The sequence below is a fragment of the Acinonyx jubatus genome, chromosome B1 (assembly GCF_027475565.1).
Source record: "Acinonyx jubatus isolate Ajub_Pintada_27869175 chromosome B1, VMU_Ajub_asm_v1.0, whole genome shotgun sequence".
Classification (NCBI taxonomy): Eukaryota; Metazoa; Chordata; class Mammalia; order Carnivora; family Felidae; genus Acinonyx; species Acinonyx jubatus.
This window is the reverse complement of record NC_069382.1, coordinates 94,633,719-94,660,143: the sequence shown is the minus strand read 5'-3', so window position 1 is coordinate 94,660,143 and position 26,425 is coordinate 94,633,719. Positions and strand designations below refer to the sequence as shown.

The 26,425-nt window shown below is 36.9% G+C and overlaps 1 protein-coding gene across 10 annotated transcripts in view; it reads right to left on the bottom strand.

Moving 5' to 3' along the window:
• MFSD8 (major facilitator superfamily domain containing 8) overlaps positions 1–26,425 on the bottom strand; it is a 150,843-nt gene that overhangs the window by 18,585 nt on the left and 105,833 nt on the right. For 2 of the 10 annotated variants that reach the window (XM_015071789.3, XM_027065827.2), the window contains 3 exons: positions 23,780–23,883; positions 23,444–23,691; positions 14,392–18,758 (listed from right to left, as the gene is read on the bottom strand). In XM_015071789.3, the coding sequence (XP_014927275.1) occupies positions 18,552–18,758; positions 23,444–23,691; positions 23,780–23,883 (559 nt within the window). In that variant the 3' untranslated portion in view covers positions 14,392–18,551. Of the gene's footprint in view, positions 1–6,034; positions 6,287–6,832; positions 7,790–11,593; positions 12,064–14,391; positions 18,759–23,443; positions 23,692–23,779; positions 23,884–26,425 lie in introns of those variants that run through there. The other 8 variants (XR_008296131.1, XR_008296130.1, XR_008296128.1 and 5 more) reach the window with 8 other exon arrangements.

Genomic DNA, 26,425 nt, shown 5'->3' with positions numbered 1-26,425 from the left:
ACTTGCTGGGTAAAGGATTCTTGGCTGCATATTTTTCCTGCTCATCACATTGAAGATTTCCTGCCATTCCTTTCTGGCCTGCCAAGTTTCAGTAGATAGGTCTGCTACTCCCCTTTTGTGTCTACCTTTGTATGTTAAGTCCCATTTATCCCTAGCTGCTTTCAGAATTCTCTCTTTATCCTTGTAGTTTGCCAGTTTCAGTATGATATGTCATGCAGAAGGTCGATTCGTTACGTCTGAAGGGAGTTCTCTGTGCCTCTTGGATTTCAATGCCTGTTTCCTTCCCCACATTGGGGAAGTTCTGAGCTATGATTTGTTCAAGTACACCTTCAGCCCCTTTCTCTTTTTTTCTGGAATTCCTATGATACAGATATTGTTCCATTTGATTGAATCACTTTGTTCTCTAATTCTCCCCTCATACTCCTGGATTTTTTTCTCTCTCTCTTTTTCTCAGCTTCCTCTTTTTCCATAATTTTATCTTCTAATTCACGTATTCTCTCCTCTGCCTCTTCAATCCGAGCTGTGGTCGCCTCCATTTTATTTTGCAGCTCATTTATAGCATTTTTTAGCTCCTCCTGACTGTTTCTTAGTCCCTTGATCTCTGTAGCAATAGATTCTCTGCTGTCCTCTATACTTTTTTCAAGCCCGGCGATTAATTTTATGACTATTATTTTAAATTCGTTTTTGATCAATTTGTTCGCAGTCGCTACTTCCTGGAGTTTCTTTTAAGAATTCTTCTGCTTCGTCATTTTGGATAGTCCCTGGAGTGGTGCAGAACTGCAGGGCTATTCCCCTGTGCTGTCTGGAGTAACTTGTGTTGGTGGGCGGGGCCACAGACCTGATGTCTGTCCCGAGCCCACTGCTGGGGCCACAGTCAGACTGGTGTGTACCTTGTCTTCCCCTCTCCCAGGGGCAGGACTCACTGTGGAGTGGTGTGGGCCCTGTCTGGGCTACTTGCACACTGCCAGGCTTGTGCTGCTTCGATGGGATCTGGCGTATTAGCCGGAGTGGATCTGCAAGGTACACAGGGGCAGGAGGGGCAGATTCAGCTCGCTTTGCCTTCAGTGGTCTGCTGCAGGAGGAGCCCTGCAGCACAGGGAGAGAGGCAGACCCGTTGTAGGGATGGATCCAAAGAAGCACAGTGTTGGGTGTTTGCACAGTGCAAGCAAGTTCCGTGATGGGAAGTGGTTCCCTTTGGGGTTTAAGCTGGGGGATGGGAGAGGGAGATGGCGCTGGCCAGCGCCTTTGTTCCCCGACGAGCTGAGCTCTGTCTTCCGGGGCTCAACAACTCTCCCTCCGGTTGTCCTCTAGCCCTCCCGCTCTCCGAGCAGAGCTGTTGACTTATATAACATTCCAGATGTTAAGTCCCGCTGGCTGTCAGAACTCACTCCATCCAGCCCCTCCGCTTTTGCAAGTCAGACCTGGGGGTTCTGCCTTGCAGGGCAGGCTGCCCCTGCACTGCCCCGGCTCCCTCCCGCCAGTCCGTGTAGCGCACACCGCCTCTCCGCCCTTCCTACCCTCCTTCCGTGAGCCTCTTGTCTACTCTTGGCTCCAGAGAGTCCATTCTGCTCTAAAGGAATTGAGATCATACCATGCACACTTTCAGATCACAATGCTATGAAACTTGAAATCTACCACAGGAAAAAGTCTGGAAAACCTCCAAAAGCATGAAGGTTAAAGAACATCCTACTAGAGAATGAATGGGTCAACCAGGCAATTAGAGAAAAAATTAAAAAATATATGGAAACAGATGAAAATGAAAATACAACAATCCAAATCCTTTGAGGTACACCAAAGGCAGTCCTAAGAGGAAAATACATTGCAATCCAGGACTATCTCAAGAAATAAGAAAAATCCGAAATACAAAATCTAACAGCACACCTAAGGGAACTAGAAGCAGAACAGCACAGACATCCCAAACCCAGCAGAAGAAGAGAAATAATAAAGATCAGAACAGGAATAAACAATATAGAATCCAAAAACAACAATAACAATAACAACAATAACAGTAGAACAGATCAATGAAACCAAGAGTTGGTTTTTTGAAAAAATAAAATTGATAAATCTCTAGCCAGGCATCTCAAAAAGAAAAGGGAGATGACCCAAATAGATAAATCATGAACGAAAATGGAATTATTACAACCAATCCCTCAGAAATACATGCAATTATCAGGGAATACTATGAAAAGTTATGTGCCAACAAACTTGACATATAAGTTTGGAAGAAATGGACAAATTCCTAAACACCCACACACTACCAAAACTCAAATGGGAAGAAATAGAAAATTTGAACAAACCCATAACTAGTGAAGAAATTGAATCAATTATCAAAAATCTCCCAACAAATAAGAGTCCTGGACCAGATGGCTTCCCTGAAGAATTCTACCAGACATTTGAAGCAGAGTTAATACCTATTCTTTTCAAGCTGTTCCAAAAAATAGAAAGGGAAGGAAAACATCCAGACTCATTCTATTAAGCCAGCATTACCTTGATTCCCAAAACAGACAGAGACACAGCAAAGAAAGAGAACTACAGGTCAATATCCCTGATGAATATGGATGCAAAGATTCTCAATAAGATACTAGCAAATCTAATTCAAAAGCATATAAAAAGAATGATCAAGTGGGATTCATTCCTGGGCTGCAGGGCTGGTTCAATATTCACAAATCAATCAATGTGATACATCATATTAATAAAAGAAAAGATAAGAATCATATGATCCTGTCAATCGATGCAGAAAAAGCATTTGGCAATATTTGGCATCCTTTCTTAATAAAAACCCTTGAGAAAGTCGAGATAGAAGGAACATACTTAAACATCATAAAAGCCATTTATGAAAAGTCCACAACTAATATCCTCAGTGAAGAAAAACTGAGAGCTCCCCCCGAGATCAGGAACATGACAGGGATGTCCACTCTCACGCTATTGTTTAACATAGTGTTGGAAGTTCTAGCATCAGCAATCAGACAACAAAAGGAAATCAAAGGCATCAAAATTGGCAAAGATGAAGTCAAGCTTTCACTTTTTGCAGATGACATGATACTCTACATGGAAAACTCAACAGTCTCCACCAAAAGACTGCTAGAACTGATACATGAATTCAGCAAAGTTGTAGGGTACAAAATCAATGTACAGAAATCGATTGCATTTTTGTATACCAATAATGAAGCAACAGAAAGACAAATAAAGAAACTGATCCCATTCACAATTGCACCCAAGAACCATAAAATACCTAGAAATAAACCCAACCAAAGAGGTAAAAGATCTGTATGCTGACAACTATAGAAAGCTTATGAAGGAAATTGAAGAAGACACAAAGAAATGGAAAAACATTCCATGCTTATAGATTGGAAGAATAAATACTGTTAAAATGTTAATACTACCCAAAGATATCTACATATTCAATACAATCCCAATCAAAATTGCACCAGCATTCTTCTCAAAGCTAGAACAAGCAATCCTAAAATTTGTATGGAACCACAAAAGACCCAGAATAGCCAAAGTAATATTGAAGAAGAAAACCAAAGCCGGAGGCATCAACCCCAGACGTTACCCTCTACTACAAAGCTGTAATCATCAAGAGAGCATGGTATTGGCACAAAAACAGACACATAGACCAATGGAATAGAATAGATAACCCGGAATTGGACCCACAAATGTATGGCTAACTAATCTTTGACAAAGCATGAAGAGTATCCAATGGAAAAAAAGAGAGTCTCTTTAACAAATGGTGCTGGGAAAACTGGATAGCAACATGCAGAAGAATGAAACTACACCACTTTCTGACACCATACACAAAAATAAACTCAAAATGGATAAAGGACCTGAATGTGAGATAGGAAACCATCAAAATCCTAGAGGAAAAAGCAAGAAAAAACCTCTTTGACCTCAGCTGCAGCAATTTCTTACATGACACATCTCCAAAGGCAAGGGAATTAAGGCAAGGGAAATTAACTATTGGGACATCATCAAGATAACAACTTCTGCACTGCAAAGGAAACAACAAAAGTAAAAGGCAACTGACGAATTGGGAAAAGATATTTGCAAATGACATATCGGATAAAGGACTAGTATTCAAAACCAATAAAGAACTCACCAAACTCCACACCCATAAAAGAAAGAATCCAGTGAAGAAATGGGCAGAATGCATGAACACTTTTTTTTTTCAATATATGAAATTTATTGTCAAATTGGTTTCCATACAACACCCAGTGCTCATCCCAAAAGGCACCCTCCTCAATACCCATCACCCACCCTCCCCTCCCTCCCACCCCCCATCAACCCTCAGTTTGTTCTCAGTTTTTAAGAGTCTCTTATGCTTTGGTTCTCTCCCACTCTCACCTCTTTTTTTTTCTTTCCTTCCCCTCCCCATGGGTTTCTGTTAAGTTTCTCAGGATCCACATAAGAGTGAAAACATATGGTATCTGTCTTTCTCTGTATGGCTTATTTCACTTAGCATCACACTCTCCAGTTCCATACACGTTGCTACAAAGGGCCATATTTCATTCTTTCTCATTGCCACGTAGTACTCCATTGTGTATATAAACCACAATTTCTTTATCCATTCATCAGTTGATGGACATTTAGGCTCTTTCCATAATTTGGCTATTGTTGAGAGTGCTGCTATAAACATTGGGGTAAAGTGCCCCTATGCATCAGCACTCCTGTATCCCTTGGGTAAATTCCTAGCAGTGCTATTGCTGGGTCATAGGGCAGGTCTATTTTTAATTTTTTGAGGAACCTCCACACTGTTTTCCAAGTGGCTGCACCAATTTGCATTCCCACCAACAGTGCAAGAGGGTTCCCGTTTCTCCACATCCTCTCCAGCATCTATAGTCTCCTGATTTGTTCATTTTGGCCACTCTGACTGGCGTGAGGTGATATCTGAGTGTGGTTTTGATTTGTATTTCCCTGATGAGGAGCGACGTTGAGCATCGTTTCATGTGCCTGTTGGCTATCCAGATGTCATCTTTAGAGAAGGAACAGACACTTTTTCAAAGAAGACATCCGGATGGCCAACAGACACATGAAACGATGCTCAACGTCACTACCTATCAGGGAAATACAAATCAAAACCACACTGAGATAACACCTCACACCGGTCAGAGTGGCTAAAATGAACAAATCAGGAGACTATAGATGCTGGCGAGGATGTGGAAGAAAAGGAACCCTCTTGCACTGTTGGTGGGAATGCAAGCTGGTGCAGCCGCTCTGGAAAACAGTGTGGAAGTTCCTCAAAAAATTAAAAATAGATCTACCCTATGACCCAGCAATAGCACTGCTGAGAATTTACCCAAAGGATACAGGGGTGCTGATGCATAGGGGCACATGTACTGCAATGTTTATAGCAGCAGTTACAACAATAGCCAAATTATGGAAAGAGCCTAAATGTGCATCAACTGACGAATGGATAAAGAAGATGTGGTTTATATATACAATGGAATACTACTTTGCAATGAGAAAGAATGAAATCTGGCCATTTTCAGCAATGTGGATGGAACTGGAGAGTATTATATAAGTCAGTCAGGGAAAGACAGATACCATATGTTTTCACTCATATATGGATCTTGAAAAACTTAACAGAAGACCATGGGGGGAGGGGAAGGGGAAAAAAAGTTACAGAGAGGGAGGGAGGCAAACCATAAGAGACTCTTGGATACTGAGAAGGGACTGAGGGTTGATGGGGGGTAGGGAGAGGGAAAAGTGGGTGATGGGCATTGAGGAGGTCACTTATTGGGATGAGCACTGGGTGTTGTATGGAAACCAATTTGACAATTAATTATATTTAAAAAAAACAAAAAACAAAAGTAAATACAGTGAAACCTTGGTTTGTGAGCATAATTCGTTCCAGAAACATGCTTATAATCCAAAGTACTTATATATCACAGCGAATTTCCCCATAAGAATGGAAACTCAGATGATTCGTTCCACAAACCAAAAATATTCATATAGAAGTGATTACAATACCATAATATAATACAAAATAATAAATCAAATACAAAATATAATGAAAATTAAGTTAACCTGCACTTACCTTTGAAAACCTTCATAGCTGGTGTGAGGGAGATGAGAGAGAGGAGGGTTATTGTGTAAGACAATTTTCAGTATCTCTAACGGAATCACCGTTATCTGTTGATTCAATGGAATCTTTTTCTGCATGGGGACCATTGTATATGCTTCCATAGATGTTGACTGTAGTGCAGTATTAATAAACTCTTGTCACATACTGTATTTAACTGGCAATAAGGCAGCAGAGGAAAGGGTCTACATCTGCAGGCAGCCCGACCTAGAATGAAGCAAAGCATTCCCAAGCTTACTCTTGTATGGAAAAGCAAAGGACTGTCGATGGGTGTTTTGAAGAGACAAAAATACACTAGTGCTAGCTGTGGGCACCTTCCAATGTTCTGAAAAGTCACTGACTTCTGCCAAACACCATGGCCTGAGACTGAGCATCTTCAGATTCTGTGTCTCCCTCTCTCTCTGCTCTTCCCCCACTCATTCTCTCTCTCTCTCTGTCTCTCTCTCTCTCAAAAATAAACAAACATTAAAAAAAATTAAATTCTGTTTAGTGTTTACATGAAAGGTTATAGATAAAGATTGTACACAAAAATGATTATAAGTTTAGTTAACATCAATCACCTCACATTACAATTTTTTTTCTTGCTATGAGAACTTTGGGTTGTATGTGGGGGGTATTTTTTTTTTTTTAAGTTTTTTTGAGTGTAGTTGACTCATGATGTTACATTAGTTTCAGGTGTACAGTGTAGTGATTCAACTTCTCTACACCTCATGCTATGCCCACCACAAGTGTAGCTACTTGTAATGAGAACTTTTAAGATCTACTCTCTAAGCAACTTTCAAATATACAATATTGTTAGTCACCATGCTGTACATTGCATCCTCAGGACTTATTTATATTATAACTGGAAGTTTTTATCTTTAAAAACTTTTTAAAATTTATTTTGAGAGAGAGAGAGAACTTGGGCAAGCAGGGGACGGGCAGAGAGAGGGAGAGGAAAGAATTCCAAGCAGGCTTGGACTGTCAGTGCAGAGCTGGACATGGGGCTCAAACTTGGTGAGATCATGACCTGAGGTAAAGTTAGATGCTTAACCAAGTGAGCCATCCAGTCGCCCCTGGAAGTTTTGACTTTTTACCACTTTCACCTATACCTCCTCAATCTCCACTTCCCCTGTATCCCCTGTCTCTGGTAACCACCAATCTGTCCTGTTTCTATGAGTTCAGTTTTTTCGATTCCATATGTAAATGAGATCACACAGTATTTGTCTTTCTCTGATTTATTTCACTTAGCATTTAATCTTTTAACATACCCCCATCTCTCTCATGTTTCTCTGCCATTTATTTGTTGAAGAAACAGTCATTCGTTCTATAGCATTTCTCAAGTCCTGGAATCAACTATTTGCATCCCAATGCTATCATTTACTGTGTATCTCCTGAATTTTCCAAAAATATGATGAGATTTAGACTTGATTGGGGCAGTGGGAGAGGGAAAAGGAGAAGAATAGTTCTTAGCTGGTACTGTTCTTACTACTAGGAAGGTATAACTTGTTGCCTTTCTTGTGATACTAAGATTTATTCGTAGATTCAGGAACTGTCATTCTGATCTATGCATTATAAAGTTTCCTATGAGTTTTATTTTCCCCCTATGAGTTATTCACCCTTGATGATGATCATTACCTAGATTCCTGATTTCAGTGGGGATTACAAATTGGTGACATTTCTAATTCTATTATTCCTTCTGAATTTTCTGTCATCAGTTATCAGGTTAACCTGAAATAAAGAAGATATACAAAAGGCTAGTTTAGTGCTTTATTTTTTCCCTTTATTTACTAGTTTTCGTAACAAAAAGAGTTGGTGCTCTAGAAACCACCACAGGTGATGAATAAGGTGTTTGTTTTGGGTATATTTGTGAACTCATAGATTTTTTTTTTTCTGAAAAAAAATTTTTTGAGAGAGAGAGAGCATGAGCTGGGAGGGGCACATGGAGAGGGAGAGAGAGCATCTTAAGCAGGCTCCACACACAGTGTGGACACGGCGCTCAATCTCACCACTGTGAGATCATGACCTGAGCCAAAATCAAGAGTTGGAAGGCTTAACCAACTGAGCTAGGCAGGCACTGCAACCCTTACTTTCTTTTGATTTGTATTGGCCTGGTAGATCTCTACTTAGCATTTTATTTTTAACCTTTCTGTATCTGTTTAAGGAATGTCTCATATACACAGCTTAGTGTTGAATCTATTAGCAAAAAAGATGAAAATCTTTTTTCTTGTAAAAGAGTAGTTTATCATATTTGCACTTATTGATATGACTGATTTGTTTGCTGTTCTGTCAGGTTGTTTTACATTATATATTTTTTATATGTTTTCTATATGTGTATATAATTCTTCATTTTGTGGTCTCTTTTATAAGTTCTTTCATTGCTGCATGTCTTGTATTTAGGGAACTTGTGTTCTTGTTCTACTGGTTACCTCTATGTTACTACCTTTTTATAATATCCTTGATTTCCTTCATTTTACATTCTGCCTAAATAAGTTCTCTAACATGAGCAAATTAAAATTATCTTGTAACTTCTTTCCTCTCCCTCTTTCCCCAAACATTTAAATAATATCCTTTCATTTCCAATATATAACCAATATAGCTAACAGAAGTATATTCTACTCTCTCCACTCTCCCTCACTTTTTGGATAATTTTACTATATCTACATAATCAGAACATATAACCATTATGTGTAATTCTGTCACTCTTTTTTTGTTAAGCTTATTTATTTATTTATTTTGAGAGAGAGAGAGAGAGCATACGTACACAAGTTAGAGAGGGGCAGAAAGAGAGGGAGAAAGAGAATCCCAAGCAGGCTTCTTGCTGTCAGCACCGAGCCCGAAACGGGGCTCAATCCCAAAAACTGTGAGATCATGACCTGAGCCAAAATCAAGAGTGGGATGCTTAACTGACTGCTCAAGCCACCCAGGTGCCCCGATAATTCTGTCACCCTTATTTCCATCATTTAGTCTTAGTTCTAGAGATAATATATAAAATGCTCACCATCAGTTTTATGCTGAATTCTCATGTCATCTTAATTTTTTTGAAATTTGCTCACAGCTCATAAAAATAATATTCCCTGGGTTCTTCATAAGTGTGTAAACTTTATCCTTGAAGGTCAGCTTGACTGGATATAAAATATGTGACCCACACTGTATTTCTTTAAATAAATATATTAATCCACTGATTCTGGCATAAAAAATTATCATCACAAAATCTGGTTGCAATATGATTTTCTTTTCTAAGTGACTTAGCCATTTTGACTGGTACCCACTTTTTTTAACACAATATTTTTAATAGAATCTGTGATAATAGACCATTCTGGGTCAATTATTCAGGTACTTGGTATGCCCTTCTCATATGTATGTTTGAGCTTTATTTTAGCAAATTTTTTTTTGTATATAGTTCTTAGAATTTGTTCTGCTTCATTGCTTTGGTTTTCTTGAAAGACTTCTATATATGTTGTATCATCTGTGCTTAGTTTTTATATCCATCATTTTTTGTGGGATCATTTTTATGTCTTTATTTCTGTTGTTTTAATTTTCCTTTGTCTTTTATTTCCCTTATCAAGTTATCTATGGCATCTTATTTACTTCTGTGTTCCTTCTAATTTGGTCTTCATGTTCAGATTATTTTTATTTTTATTCATTTTTTAAAAAGTTTTATTTATTTTTGAGAGAGAGAGAGGTAGAGAGAGAGAGAGGGTGGGGCAGGGGCAGATAGAAAGGGGGACAAAGGATCTGAAGCGGGCTCTGTGCTGACAAGCAGACCATGAGATCACGATCTGAGCCAAAAGTTGGACGCTTAACTGACTGAGCCACCCAGGTGCCCCAAGATTATTTTTTAAATTTCTTATTCTTTCCTGAGCTTTGCCAGCAATATTTTTATATCTTCCTATTCTCTTATTTCTCAATTTCATTGAAGAATTATCTCATTCCTGATTATGATTTATGTCATTTTTTAGTTTCCATTATTTCATAATTTCTTTCTGCTCATTTTAGTCTGTTTTATGGGCATATCTATGTGGCATGCCTTTGTTGTCTGTAAGAATATCATTTAATTCAACTGTACTATTTTCTTGCTCCTCCTCAGTATTTATTTTAGTACATAGTACTTGTATTTCCAGCTGTTCATGTCAGAATCCTGGAAGTCATTCTTCACATCTTCTTTTACCTTAATTTAATCAAATAATCCTGTCAACTCTACTTCTAAAATATATTTTACATGCTTTGCTTTCAACTCCCAGTTCCACTGCCAATTCCCCGGTCCATGTCACCAGCATTACTCATCTGAACTACTGCAGTAACCCGCTTGTCTACAAACATCTACTCTTGCCTCCTATTTCAGTGTTTTTTTTCTTTAATGTTTAATTATTTTTGAGAGAGAGAGAGAGAGAGACAGAATGTGAACGGCGGGGTGGGGGGGGGGCAGAGAGAGAGGGGGAGACACAGAATCTGAAGCAGGCTCCAGGCTCTGAGCTGTCAGCACAGAGCCTGATGCAGGGCTTGAGCCCACGAACTGCAAGATCATGACCTGAGCAAAAGTCTGGCATTCAATCCACTGAGCCACCTGGGTACCCCTCAGTCAGCATTTTTAGTTGCAAACATCAGAATTTACTCTAGTTAGTTTAAGCAGAGAATACATTTATTAAAAGGTACAGAGGTTCAGAGATTCAAGCTTTGCAGCGAGGACCAATGCCTGAATCACTGAATGCAGGAGCTGCCTCAGAAAACACCCTGCCACCCCTGCTTAGCACAGATCCTACAGCCATGCTGATGAAGTTGGGGACTAGGTTCCAGATGTTTTGACAGTGCTTTCTCCAAAATTTAACCACTGATCTTGCTCCTTCACCAAAATCAATTTTGCTCATGGTGCCCACTTGCTCTTTTTGCTCCATTCCTTATGAAATCTCACATGAACCAGAAACACATACTTGTGTCTTAGATGCAAGGGTAGATGAGATAGAGTTTTGGCTTCTGAGAGGCTCAGTGTGAGGAATTCTCCAAATGTGGAAGAGTTACCAGGAAATGAAGAGTAGCCACAAACATGATGTCCTCTACACCCTACTCTAGTGCATATTTCACACTGCAGTTAGATAATTCTAAAATACAAAGCTGATTATTACTAACTTTAAATTAAATGTGGACATTTAAAAATGCAAAAGTACACATGTAAGTACATAAGTAACCTCCATGTATCTCCCACCCAACTTCAACAAATATTTTGCCAGTCTTGTTTCATCCATCCTGACGCCCTTTCCCTTTTGTAGTATTTTGAAGCAGATCCCAGACACATGTAATTTCTAGTAAATTCTTCAATATCTATCTTTAACAGATAATAACCTTTTAAAGGCATAACAATAACACTACCATACATCTCAGAATTAGCAATAATTCCTTAATATCATCTAATATTGAGTCTAGTTTCAAATTTCTCCAATTGCCATAAAAGTATCCTTTTACATTTGGTTTATTTGAAACAGGATCCAAAAAAGATCTCTTAAGCTTCTTTTTCATCTCTGACATCTGATCTCCCTAATTTCTTTTCTTTCTTTCTTTCTTTCTTTCTTTCTTTCTTTCTTTCTTTCTTTCTTTCTTTCTTTCTCTTTTTCTTTCTTTTTCTTTCTTTTGTAACTGGATCATTTGTCTATAGAATATATAGCCTTCTGGGTTTAGGTGATTACTACCTAGAGATGGCATTTAACATGTTTCCCTCTGTATTTCCTGTAAACTAGTAGTTTATCTGCTTGATTAGGTTCTGGTTTAATTTTTTGGCAGGGACACTTTTACCAGTGGTGTCGTGTACCTCCTGCTGCATGAAGTTATGAGACACGTAATGCTTACCCACTTTCAGTGATGTTAAGAATGATCAGGGGGGCCTGAGTGGCTCAATTAAGCTTTGGACTTCAGCTTATGTCATTATCTTGCAGTTTATGAGTTCGAGCCCCACATCCAGCTGTCTGCTGTCAGCACCAAGCCTGCTTCGGATCCTCTGTCCCCCTTTCTTTCTGCCTCTCAAAAATAAACATTAAAAAAAAAATAGATTGATCAGTGGGTGCATGTGTTGTCAGCCTCATTCATCCTTTAGAAAATTCCTTGTTACTCTTTCACCTGGTTGTTTTAGCCTTCTTGATGATTGTTGCCCATATCTATTATTTCATTAGAGGTTGCTAAGTGGAGATTTTTCTATTATTCACTTCGTTTTTACTAGCTTGGATTCTTCTACAGAAAATAACTTTCTGGGCACCTAGGTGGCTCAGTCAGTTAAGCATCCGACACTTGATTTTGGCTCAGGTCATGATCTCACATCTCACGCTTATGAGCTCAGCATCAGCTCGACGCTGAGCGTGGAGCCTGCTTGGGATTCTCTCTATCCTCTCTGTTCCTCTCCCCTGCTTGTGCTCTCTCTCTCAAAATAAATAAACATTAAAAAAAAAGAAAGAAAATTACTTTCCCTCATCAATATTTGATTACCCTGAAGTTTAGATACAGGAAAGGTAGAATAGATGCTGGAGTCTTTTATTTTCTGGTTTTCAGAATAAAGCTGCTAAGGCAACCTCCAAAGGTGACCAATGGGTTTCTTATTTTTAATATCATTTGAACTCATAGATTTTCACATATTTGTTGTGTTTAAATCAACTGCAGATATTATTCAATTCTTTAATTGTCCCATTTTGGGCCAGTAGTAGTCTCTTTATTTGACCCCCGTGTCCTTTTGGCAAGACTAACATAGTTTTGATAACCCTCTTGCTTTCTGGCATAAGATGTCTTAGGCTCATTTTGTCCCACACCTGGAATCAACCATTTCTATGAGGAGTACGAGTTTCTTTTTAGAGACCATGTTAACCCAATTGCCTTCCCATTTCTCTTAAAAGCCCAAAATACCTATCATGGTATAGTACCATGCTTCCTAACATTGGTATATCACAGATGGGTTATATTCATAAGTGGAAAATTGATCTCTTCAGAGCTCTGAGTTGATTGTAGGGCCTGTGTTATCTGAAGAAACTGGGTGTAAGCAACTTGATCTATTTTTCACAGTGGTGCATACAATATTTTCTGTGATTGCAATGATGTGAAAACAGTTGGGAGGTGTAGGTATAATGAATAAACATATATATTTGTCAGCTCAACAGACCTTTCTTTGGTGAACCTCCTCTTCTCCATCCAGGTCTAAGTCTATTTAGTCTATGTAATCAAGATGAGCCTGACAGGGCTCTTCCCCTCCTTCCTCATCCATACAGATAATTGCATCCCTAGAATGGATACATGCATGATCCAGGCCTGGGTTAGTAGAGGATTCCACTCTGCCCATCTGGTCAGTTCAGGGATGGGTATGTAAGCTAAAGTTGGCTACTTAGAGCCTTTTCTTTTTTTTTTTTTTTTTAGCGTTTATTTATTTTTGAGACAGAGAGAGACAGAGCATGAATGGGGGAGGGGCAGAGAGAGAGGGAGACACAGGATCCAAAGCAGGCTCCAGGCTCTGAGCCATCAGCCCAGAGCCCGACGCGGGGCTCGAACTCACAGACCGCCAGATCGTGACCTGAGCTGAAGTCAGACGCTTAACCGACTGAGCCACCCAGGCGCCCCTACTTAGAGCCTTTTCTGGTACTTCTGCCCAAACCATTTTTCTCTGGAATTGTGAGTTACAAAGATGTTGCCAGCTTGGGGCTGCCAGTGGCCATCTTGCCACAAAATGGAGAGAACCTGAAAGTCAAGTCAAGCAGAGGCATGTAGAACTAAAAGAAAAAGACACAGTCCTAATGACATTCTTTGGACTCCTAACTCAAACCATGCCTAAAGTTAAAATACCTCTTACTTACCACTGGAGGACACCCTACTGCCTGAGGTCTACATGGCTTTGCATTGTCCCTCTATACCCTCAACTAATAGGACTCTTTTTCTCAGTCCTTTCCTAGCCACCTTAGACCTACTTGTAGTTCCATGAAAGCCCCAAGATCATACCACCTTCAGCCTGAAATGCACTTGTCCCACTCTTCACCAGTCCAAATCATTCTCTCCACCAGCCTTAGTTAGTCATTACATCCTTAGTAAAACAGTCCCTGACTTTCCTGTTCAGGTCAGATCCCCTGTTAGTCATCCTCACAGCTGGCTATCCTTCTCTCTCATTGTCCTTCCCTTAAGCATAATCATTTGTGTAATCACTTCACTAATTAATTTCTAATGTTCCTGCCAATATGGACATTCCATGAGGGTAGCAACTCTGTATACTTTGTTCATTGCTTTATTCCCAACAATGACACGGTGATTTGTACATAGTAGGTACCCTTTGAATATATATTGAAAGTATGAATAAATAATTTTAAGGCTTAAGGTACATATACATAATAATTGTTTATTAAAAATGTACATTCACAATGTTAAAATACATTACATTACAAAAAAGTTTGCAGTAGTCAAAAATGGCACCTAAAATATCCTCTCACAATAAATTACTCTTGAGCAGATGCAGATAAGTAGTTTATCCTCCCCAAAACAAAAATTACATATGGATTTATTTCACTTTATGCAAGATAACTGGAGGAGTTTAAGTGTAGGCAAGTTTAGCAAGGTAACATGGAGATGCTTTGTGAAGCTATAAATCCCTTCAAATATACAAATCATTTTCTTATTAAGTTTAGGTTTTCAAAAACGTATCTTTTCTGAAATGCATACTATTTTTCAGTTTTTCATACCTTAAGGTCTCCTATCATCCTTTGCAGTTTATACTCCACTTGTCCCACTCAAGAACTCAGTTAGTGATTTTTTCCTCAAACTTTACCTCCCTGCTCTCTCCTCCACCCCATGTCACTTCCTTATCTTCTTTTGTGCCAAGATGTGTGCTGGTATAATCCCCCAGAAAAGAAAGCATTCTTAATAAAGGAAAGGTGTTAGTTGTTGTTGCAAGGTTATAGTTTATATGAATCTTATTCAATATTATAAGTCTTTGGAAATTGGGAAACTTCTCTGTCATACTTTCTTGCATAGAAACAGTCTATTATTGTAGGATAACAGCCCCAGTCATTGGGCTTCAATTATGTTTCTCAAATATTTCTGCTAATAGGAGTCATTGGTATGCATAACTTGATTTACTCTAAAATAAGCAATTAACTGCTCTTAAAATTTTCTGGGTTATTTCCTATACAATAAAAAATTTAGTGGTTCAGTGTGTGGACTCTAAAGACAGACTGTTACTGAGACAAATCTTTTCTCTGTGCCTCTGTTCCTTTATCTGTAAAATGGTGTCATAACAGCACCTTTGCTTTATAAGACTGCTATGAAAATGTACATTATACATTACATGCAATATGAAAAGAACTCTATACATGTTTGCTATTATTTTCATCATTACCATTTTTGCTATTACTATCTAAACCAAGGGTGGAGTTTACTCTTTTAAGATTAGAGCCCAAAAAATGTAAGACTGAGGAAGGAGCTGCAGAACATCAGGGAAAAGAGATCCCAGAACTTGACCAAATAGCCAGAAACCTGGCTATGGCTCTGATAAGTCTAACTGAAGCAGAGTCTCACTATGGGGGGTGGAAAAGAGTAAAAACAATCTCTAAAATTTAACCATGGGATGATTTCTGTCAGATTAAGCTTTCTATTAGGGCTGAAGAAGTTGGATTTAAGAGTACAGCAGATTTCAGGGCGGCTGGGTGGCTCAGTCGGTTAAGTGTCTGACTTCAGTTCAGGTCATGATCTCATGGTTTGTGGGTTCAAGCCCTGCATTGGGCTCTGTGCTGACAGCTTGGAGCCTGCTTCCAATTCTGTGTCTCCCTCTCTCTCTGCCCCTCCCTTGCTTGTGCTCTGTCTCTATCTCTCAAAAATAAATAAACATTTAATAAAAAAATTAACATGAATTCCTAAATAAAAATAGGGTTATTAAAAAAAAAAAAAGAGTACAGCTAATTTCAATAGCAAAAAAAACCAGTCTGATTTAAAAATGTGTAGAGGAGGGGCACCTGGCTGGCTTAGTCAGTAGAGCATGTAATTCTTGATCTCAGTTCAAGCCCTACATTGGGGGTAGAGCTTACTTAAAAAAAAAAAATTTTTTTTTTTAAGATCTGAATGGATATTTTTCCAAAGGGCATACATATGGTATAAGAAAGCGGGTTCATAAAAGGATGCTCCACATCACTAATCCACAGGGAAATGCAAATGAAAACCACAATAAGATGTCATCACCTCACACAAGTTAAAATGGCTATTATCAAAGAAGACAAGAAATAACAAGTGAGAATGTGGAGAAAAGGGAACCCTTGTGTCCTGTTTGTGGGAATGTAAACTGGTGCAGCCACTGTGGAAAACAGAATGGAGGTTCCTCAAAAAATAAGAACTACCAAAAGATGTGGCAATCCCTCTTATGGGTATATATCCAAAGGAGATGAAGGCAGAATTTTAAAGAGATATGTGCACTCCCATGTTCATTGCAGCATTATTCACAAATGCCATGATATGGAAACAACACAGATGTCTATCAGTGGATGAATAAAGATGTGTGTATGTGTTGGAATATTATTCAGCCATGAGAAATAAGGAGATCCTGCCATTTGTGAAAACATGGGTGGACCTTGAGGGCATTATGCTAAGTGAAAGATGTCAGACAGAGAGGGACAATACTATCTGATATTACTTGTATGTGAAATCTAAAAGAACTTAACTGTTAGAAGCAAAGAGTGGGATGGTGGTTGACAGGGGCTAAGGGGTGGAGGAAATGGGATGTTGGTCAGAGAACAAACTTCCTGTGATAAGATGACTAAATTCTGGGGATCTGTTATACAGCATGGTGATCACAATTAATAATACTGTATTATATACTTAAAAGTCGCAAAAGAGAGTAGATCTTAAATGTTCTCACCACAAAAAAAAAAAGAAATGATAATTATGTGATAGGATGGAGGTGTTGGCTAGTGCTATGGTGGTAATCATTTTGCTATATATAAGTTTATCAAATCATCACATTGTACACTTTAAACTTACACAATAAAGCTGTAAAAACAAACAAACAAAAGATCCAGAGAGAAGATATCCATTTACAAGTCAAGGAATGACCTCAGAACAAACTAACTAACCCTGCTGACAATCTTGGTCTTAGACTTCTAGCCTCCAGAACTGTGAGAAATAAATTTCTGTTTTTCAAGCCAAAACAAAAAAAAAGAAAGAAAAGAAAGAAAGAGAGAAAGTAAAAGGGGGAAAAAACCCACAAGAATACAACAAACATAGTATAAAGTGCAGATTATAGTGTTTACTTGTTTGCTTTCAGATTTGAAAATAGAATTTACAGTAGGAAACATTTGGAAAAATATTTAGAAATATTTTTGCATTTTTTGGTAATATTGATTATCCACATACATAATTCTATACTAGTTCCTTTTATCAGCATTCAATTTATGTAGAGGTAGAAATGTACACATAGAGAGTATGATTTAGCCAACTTCAAGTAAACTCAGTAAACTGTTAGATTAAAGCAATTTTACCTAAAATATTTATTAGCCTAATTAGATTGGGGCTGTCATGGCCCATCCAAATTTAAAATTCTGCAGTTCTGAATAGCTACATAGACATTGTTTGGAAACTGCTGTGTCTTCCCTGTCACTACTGAGAAATGGGAAAAGTAAATAAATTAAATAATTTAATTAAATAAAGTAATAGTTTTTCTCCAGAATTTAAGGGAGTTGAAAAATGTCAGTAATTTTAATAAACAGTTTGCTATTCCGTATATGTATACAGTAACATACCTGGCTTATGTTTCTAAAGTGAATTATTTATTAGTACTTGAAAGAAAAAAATAATTAGTCCTACCAAAGGTAGTGAAATCCATCTTGATCTCTTAATCTTCTTTACTGCTCAAAGATTAGAATTATTTGTACTTTCTCCTATTAGGGAACTAAAATAGGACAGAAGGTATAGAATTAAAAATAATGCCTTATAGAAGGTAAGGTAGGATGGTAGGCATGGCAAATGGAAAAGTTAAGAGTCATGATTTTTATTTCATAAGGAAATTCGATAATAGAAGCTGCATTTTTTAAATAAATAAAAAGTAGGTATCTTCAAACATAGGTACCTCTATTTAGGTAGATAATTTCTATAATTTCATTTTTTTTGTTATTGGTAATTCATAAAGAACTCTCCTTATGGCTTCCCTGCATAAATACTTTCTCATTATTTTAATGACACCTCTGCAGTTTGAATTAAGAGCACAACTTCATATTTATAAACCACTGTCCACTCATGAGTTCATGTAACCGCTAAAGAGGTGTTATATGAAGAATACTTTTTGAAATGCAGAAATTATGAACCAGAGTGTTTTTATATTATATTACTGTTTGTATTTACATGTAGAATTCCCTATATTAATCAATATATGTTCTTGTTATTCAAAATACATAATATTTGCAGCCTGACTTTTGGAAATTGACTCATAGCAACTGTCTTACAGAGCCCTGGAAGAAGAAACCCCATATAAGTACTTTCCATCATAGAGTTAGTTAGGTTACTCTTGAATCCTTCCATGCCTTACAGAAAAAGGAACAAGTCTTCTGTAAACCACACCCAGGAGCATGATGGTAAGCACCACTATTCCACACACAAGGCTGAATGCCCATCGTGGACCCCAGGAAGTGTACACTTGGCTGATGAACACGGGTCCAAGAATCCGTGCTGCACTTCCAGAAGCTGTTAACCAGCCCATGTACACACCCTGTGGTGGAGAGAGAGAGAAGCAGACTGATATTTAGGTTTAGTCATTTTAAAAATAAGGGTGAAAGTACTATTACCAAACTATGACAAACTCACAAAAAACACTTTCTCCATCTTTTATTTTTAAATTAAATATAAAATATCTCTCTATAAATACAGCAAATAATGAACAGTATACTTACGTGATTAGTCAGTTTAAGAAAAATAAAAGTAGTATAAACATACAAACAATGTCCAATGTCTACTGAAGCCATGGAAACAATAAAGTTTTTTAAATCTACCCTTTATGGCTAACATTTATTTTGTACTTACTATATTCCCAACACTGTGCTGGGTACTTTACATATATTGTTTCCAATATACACAAATTTCTGCAACTGTTATTACCCTCATTTAACAAATGTGAAAGCTGAAGCTTAGAAAATTCGAGTAATTGTCCAAAATATTTTGAAGGTTTGTTTGGCTGAATCCACTATACCACTTTCCACTATACCATAATGTCACTCTTCCAACTACTATACTCCAAACTATAACCAATACAATCTACCCAAGAATGTACAGTGCAGTAACACTTTTAATATCTCCAAATTGAAAACAGCCTAACCATCAATCAATGGTGGATTAAGTAAATATATTACAGTGTATTTAATGAATAGAATGCTAATCAGTTGCTTAAAAGAATAAGGTCCTATAGAGAGTAAGATATTATAATGAGAACATCTATATGCACTAACAAGGAAAGAAGACTATGGCTATTAAGTAAAACACTACAAGATGCAAAAAAATATTACGTACATGAGATAGAATATATTGTTTTATTTTTTTAATTTTTTAATTTTAATTAAAAAGTTTTTTTTTAATGTTTATTTATTTTTGAGAGAGAGAGAGAGAGAGACAGAGCATGAGGGGGGAGGAGCAGAGTGAGAGGGAGACACAGAATCCAAAGCAGGGTCCAGTCTCTGAGCTGTCAGCACAGAGCCCAATGCAGGGCTCAAGCCCATGAACCGTGAGATCATGACCTGAGCCAAAGTCAGACAATTCTTTTTTTTTTTTTTTAAAGGCATGAGTGCGTTCTAGGGGCATCTGGGTGGCTCAGTTGGTTAAGCGTTTGACTCTTGATTTTGGCTCAGGTCATGATTTCACGCGAGCCCCACGTGGGGCTTCGAGCTAACAGCACAGAGCCTGCTTAGGATTCTCTGTCTCCCTTTCTCTCTGCCCCTCCCCAGCTTGCTCTCTGTCTCTCTCTCTCTCAAAAAAAATAAAGTTAAAAAAAATTTTTTTAAGGCATGAGTGCATCCTAAAATTTGTATGGAACCAGAAAATACTCCCAAATAGCCAAAATAATGATGAAAAAGAAAAGCAAAGTGGGAGGCATCACAATTCTAGTCTTCATGTATGTATTACAAAGCTGTAATCATCAAGATAATATGGTACTAGCATAAAAACAGACACATAGATCAATGGAACAGAATACAGAATCCAGAAATGGACCCACCACTATATGGTCAACTAATCTTTGACAGAGCAGGAAAGAATATCCAATGGAAAAGAAGACAGTCTCTTCAATAAATGGTGTTGAGAAAACTGGATAGTGACATGCAGACAAATGAAATTGGACCACATTCTTAAACCATACATGAAAATAAATTCAAAATGGATGAAAGACCCTAAATGTGAGACAGGAAACCACCAAAATCCTAGAGGAGAACACAGCAATCTCTTTGACATTGGCCATAGCAACTTCTTACTAGACACATATCCAGAGGCAAGGGAAGCAAAAGCAAAAATGAACTATCTGGCACTTCATCAAGAGAAAAAACTTCTGCACAGCAAAGGAAACAATCAGCTAAACTAAAAGGCAACCAATGGAATGGGAGAAGATATTTGCAAATGACATATTGGATAAAGGGCTAGTATCCCAAATCAATAAAGAACTTATCAAACTCAACACCCAAAAACCAAATAACCCAGCGAAAAAAACAGCAGAAGACATGAACAGGCATTTCTCCAAAGATGTACAAATGGCTAACAGATACATGAAAAGATGCTCACTGTCACTCATCATCACAGAAACACAAATCAAAACCATAATGAGATACCATCTCACAGCTGTCAGAATGGCTAAAATTAACAACTCGGGCAACAACAGATGCTGGTGAGGATGTGGAGAAAGGGGAACCCTCTCACATTGTTGGCGGGAATGCAAACTGGTGCAACCACTTTGGAGAACAGTATGAAGGTTCCTCAAAAAGTTAAAAATAGAACACCCTATAACCCAGCAATTGTGCTACTAGGTATTCATCAAAAGGATACAAAAATGTTGATTTGAAGGGGCAGGTGCACCTCAGTGTTTATAGCAGCACTATCAACAATAGCCAAATTATGGAAAGACCCCAAATATCTGTGACTCATGAATGGATAACGAAGATGTGGCATATATATACAATGGAATAGTACTCAGCCATCAAAAAGAATGAAATCTTGCCATTTGCTACAATATGGATGGAACTAGAGTGTATTATGTGACGTGAAATAAGTCAGAGAAAGACAAATACTTATGATTTCACTCATATGTGGAATTTAAGAAACAAGACAGATGAGGGGCGCCTGATTGGCTTAGTCGATTAAGCATCCAACTCTTGATTTTGCCTCAGGTCATGATCTCACAGTTCATGAGATCGAACTCCACATCGTGCTCCATGCTGACAGCACAAAGTCTGATTGGGATTTTCTCTCTTCCTCTGTCTCTGCTTCTCCCCTGCCCTCTCTCTCTAAAATAAATAAATAAACTTACAAAAACAAAACAAAAAAGATGAATATTGGGGAAGGGAAAATAAAATAAGATAAAAACAGAGAGGTAGGTGAACCATAAGAGACTCTTTAACTGTAGAGAACAAACTGAGGGTTGCTGGAGGGGAGGTGGGTGGGTGGGAATGGGCTAAATGGGTGTAATGGGCATTAAGGAGGGCACTTGTGATGAGCCTGAGTATTATATGTAAGTGATGAATCACTAAATTCTACTCCTGAAACCAATACTACACTATATGTTAACTAACTTGAATTTAAATAAAAACTTAGAAAAAAAAATAATAATTAAATAAATACTTGTAATATACAAAAAACATTTTCATAATTTTAGCTCACTAATTGTATCATTGATACATAACACTCATTTATAAATAACTAAATACTACATACTAATAAATATCTTCCAATTAAAAAAAAAAGGCATGGGTCTGCATATGCTTGAATAGGTATAGAAAGATGTCTTGAGGCATACAAATGAAGTTAACAGGGGTTGACTTTAGTGTGTTGAGGCTAAGGGGAGTCTTCATTTTCTGCTATACACATTTCAAACTATTTGAAATTTTTACAACTATCATACATTGCTTTTGTTATGTGCTTTTATTCTTGGTTTTGAAAATACAATTTTATGGATTAAAAGACTCAGAAAGTACCAAATGTCTTACCTACTATATACCTTAAAAACACAGTATTAAAAATTTTCTTTTCTCTTTGTCTTATTTCAATAGAAATACTAATTGCTGCCCTGAAAATGTAACATTATCAGTGCAATTTTTATTTTATTTTATTGTTTAAAAAAATTTTTTTTAATGTTTGTTTATTTTTGAAGGAGAGACAGATAGATCATGAGTGGGGGAGGGTCAGAGAGTGAGAAAGACACAGAATCCAAAGCAGGCTCCATACTGCAAACTGTCAAGCAAGCTTTGAGATTATGACCTGAGACGAAGTCAGACGCATAACTGACTGAGCCACCCAGGCACCCTATCAGTGTAATTTTTAAAGAGGAAAGTAGTATTTTCATTTTGTGACCATTTAAATAACTTCTACTAAAAAGAAGGGTTACAAGTAAACCCCGAAAATAACCTAAATGTACTATATTTGGAAAATGAATAAATGATGGTACATAAATAAAATGGAATACAATGTATTCCATGGAATAAATGTATTCCATGTATTTAAAAATTAAAAATTAAAAAAAAATAAAAAAATAAAATTAAATATCATGGGAGAATATTTACAATATATTGTTATATTTTTTTAAAAGCAGACTATAAAATAGTAACAATGATATAATCCTGTTTTTGTGTTAAACACCCACAGACATAGATAAAAGACTGGAAGTATAAATTCACCAAAATTAATTGTCTCTGATAGTTTTCTCCATTTGGACTCTATATTTCTTCTAACTTTTATATAATGAATCTGAAAATTCTTATAATAAAAATGAATTTTAAATTATACATAGCTGCTATACATGTTTAAGACTGCTGTGTTTTCATCTCTTAGTAATTGTCTCTAGGACCGGATGAAATTAAGCCTAGATCCACATTTGTCTATCAATTTTGGTTTCCTAACTTTTGCCTAGTTTAAGGATGTTTCAGAAATTTATGCTTCAGATATTTTTTCTTCTGAAAATGATTTTGAGTTCACAATCTTGAATTCAAAACATTTTTGAGCTCTAACTTAGAGTACTCGTTGTTAAATTTCAACATACTAAGTCCTAGAAGTACTTTATAAAAGTTGGTTGTTTTTTTTTTAATTTAAGGCGCTGAATATGACAAAAACCCACCAACTCAGCTTGTGTAAAAACAGAGAATGGTAGCAAAAAATGTACCTACAAGTATATTTCATGTGATTGCAGTATCAGGATAACTTGCTCACCTGAGGTTTTGGTCCCAGAACTTTTGAATACAATGTATAGGACGTAACATTGCAGGATGGATAGCCTACTCCAATTAGCATAGCTGCTATGAGGAACTGAGCCAGATGGATCATGGGAGTGTAGAAGCACCAGGCTTGTTCAATTGGGCAACCAGTGGGTCCTTCGTTGCGATCTTCTCTTGGAGACTTCCAAAGAGTAATAATAATTTCCCCAAATGTGGTATTAGGGATTGAATTATTATGTAACTCTGTAAAAACAAAATTAGTACAGCGTATTACTTACTAATTTTAAATGAATAACAGGGGCTAACATTATAGAAATAAGTATAGCTATACCTTCCCACTGTATTTTGGGAAACTGATTTCCCCAAGGTAACAAGATAAAGAAGCCAACCCATACAACGATGAGTCCTCCCAGTAGAATAGCACGCTCACCAATCCTGTTAAAGAACAGAAACTCTGTAATTTAAAAACAAAACGTTATTACATAGTTTCATTACTTTTATATTTTATAAACTATGCTATAATATCTTGATGCTTTTAGTCATATACCAACTAATATGAATGCTAAATATAATTTTCCACTAAAAGGAACCAGTTGATTTTAGATCTTGGACAGAAAACGTATAAGATGAGCCTGGATAGTTTTTTCATACCAAAGAACACAGAAGCTATCAGTGGCTACTAGGTACTCTTGGTACTTGGATAAAGGTACTCTGAGCCAATTTGAAGACACTGGCCAAAACACAACAGTGCGAACAACAGAACAAATAGTAATGACAATGGATTAAAACACATGTTATAATCTATGAATTCATATTATATTAAAATAAAATGCTCTTGGTTACTTTTAGAGTATGTTTTAAATAAACTCATTATTTTAAAACTCAGTTAATAAAAGGAAACAATCATCTTGTGTTTCCTGTACAAACTGTACAAGGTAACCAAATAATTGGTGATAAGAAGGTTCTCTTCATAGAAAGTATTCCAAAAAATTATATAAAGACATGATAGAATTAAAATATTAACATTTTTCAATTATCTATTAATATATTAATAAACCTAGAAATGACCAATGGTCACTAACATTATAAAAAGAGATAAACAAAATATATTTCTCCTGATATAAGCACATATTACCACCTACAAAGTATATTCTTGACAAAAAATTGAACTCAAATTTCATCAAGGTTCTAGATACAAGTACCAATTTTTCAGAAATACAGAAACACAGGAAAATGTTAACAACAATGACAACACCACCACCACCATAGGAATTCAATCAGTGAGCTCTAAAATGTGAGAAACTATAAAGCATACATCCTGGTTTCTTGAAAACCTATAGATTAAAAGAGACTTAAGAAAATTAAGAGCCTTGGAGAGCCTGGGTGGCTCAGTCGGTTAAGCACTTGGCTCAGGTCATGATCTCATGGTTTGTGGGTTTGAGCCCTGTGTTGGGCTCTGTGCTGACAGAGCCTGGAGCCTGCTTCAGATTGTGCCTCCCTCTCTCTCTGTCCTTCCCCTGCTCATGCTCTGTGTCTCTCTCTCAAAAATAAAAAGAAACATTAAAAAAAAAAAAAAAGAAACTTAAGAGCCTGAGTCAAGTAAGCTGTGAAACAACATAAAACAATATGAAACAAAACAAAGTAAATTTAAAAAAACATTTAAACCAGTGGAGAAAACTTGAATACTGCCTGGATATTTGATGATATTTAGAAATCACTGTTAACATTTTTAGATGTGATAATGTTGTCATCATGAACTTTTAGAGATACATACTGAAATATTTATGGAAGATATGAAATGATATCTGGGACAGGCTTCAAAATAATCTAGGTATAGGGGATAGGGAGTGTGGAGCGGGTAGAACTATATAAATGAATCACAATTATTCAAGGATTGGTAATCATTGAAGCTGGGTAATGGATATTAGAAATTCAGTACATGATGCTATCTACACCTTTGTATATGTTAGAAATTTTCCATAATAAAAAATGAAATTTACAAACAAGACCAACGACTTCGTAAAACAAAATAAACAAACCCAAACACCTCACATCACCTTCAGAATACCTAGGATTCACATCTTTCCAACCTGATCTTTTCCCATTGCCATTTCTTTCCTGCTCTGGCCAAACTTGCCTTCCTGCTTTTTCCTTAAACACACAAAGCTCAGTCTTCTGGAAGAAGAGAGTTCCAGACCCCCTGCATGACTGTTTTCTGACTTTGTTGAGGTCTCTGATTGGATGTAACTTCTTCAAACATGCCTTCCTAGAGCAGTCAGTCGAAATAACACTGCCACTCTCTCTCCCAACCCTGCTCTTGCTACTCTTTATTCTCTTCCTCTGCTCCATTCTTCATCACAGTATTTACCATTACCTGACTTCATATTTTTGTTTATTGGTTTTCCCACCCAATAGAACACAAGCTCTCTGAAGGTATGGAATTGGACAATCTGTAAGAATACCTATTTCTATAGCAAGATGTAATGCATTTACTGTTATTTAATTTTGAATATAAATCTATGTCTATGTCTATATCTGTATCTTGTCCCTGCTTCTTGGCTTTATACACACAGAAATCTTCATAGTACCCCCCCATTGCATATAACCTGACACACTGAATCAAGATGTGTTAATTGATTTTAGAACGTTATAAAATTCTAAAGTATCATTAAAATATTTTAAGAATAATTAAATTGTTAGGATTGCTTAAATTCATCAACGAATGTCTCATCTCGGACAACATGAATGAATTTAATTTTACACAAGCACTTCCCCCAAAGCGTGTTTTTTACGGTTGTAGCTTTACAAAATGCTTCTTTAAAATAATGGTCTATAGTCAAAGCTACAAACAACTTTGTACAGTAACTATATTATGCTACATAATATATTTGTCATTATGATAATATATATAAGTACTGAAGATTTGGAAGTTTTAGATAAAGAAGTTTGGCAATTTTAAGCACAATTTTCCAGACTT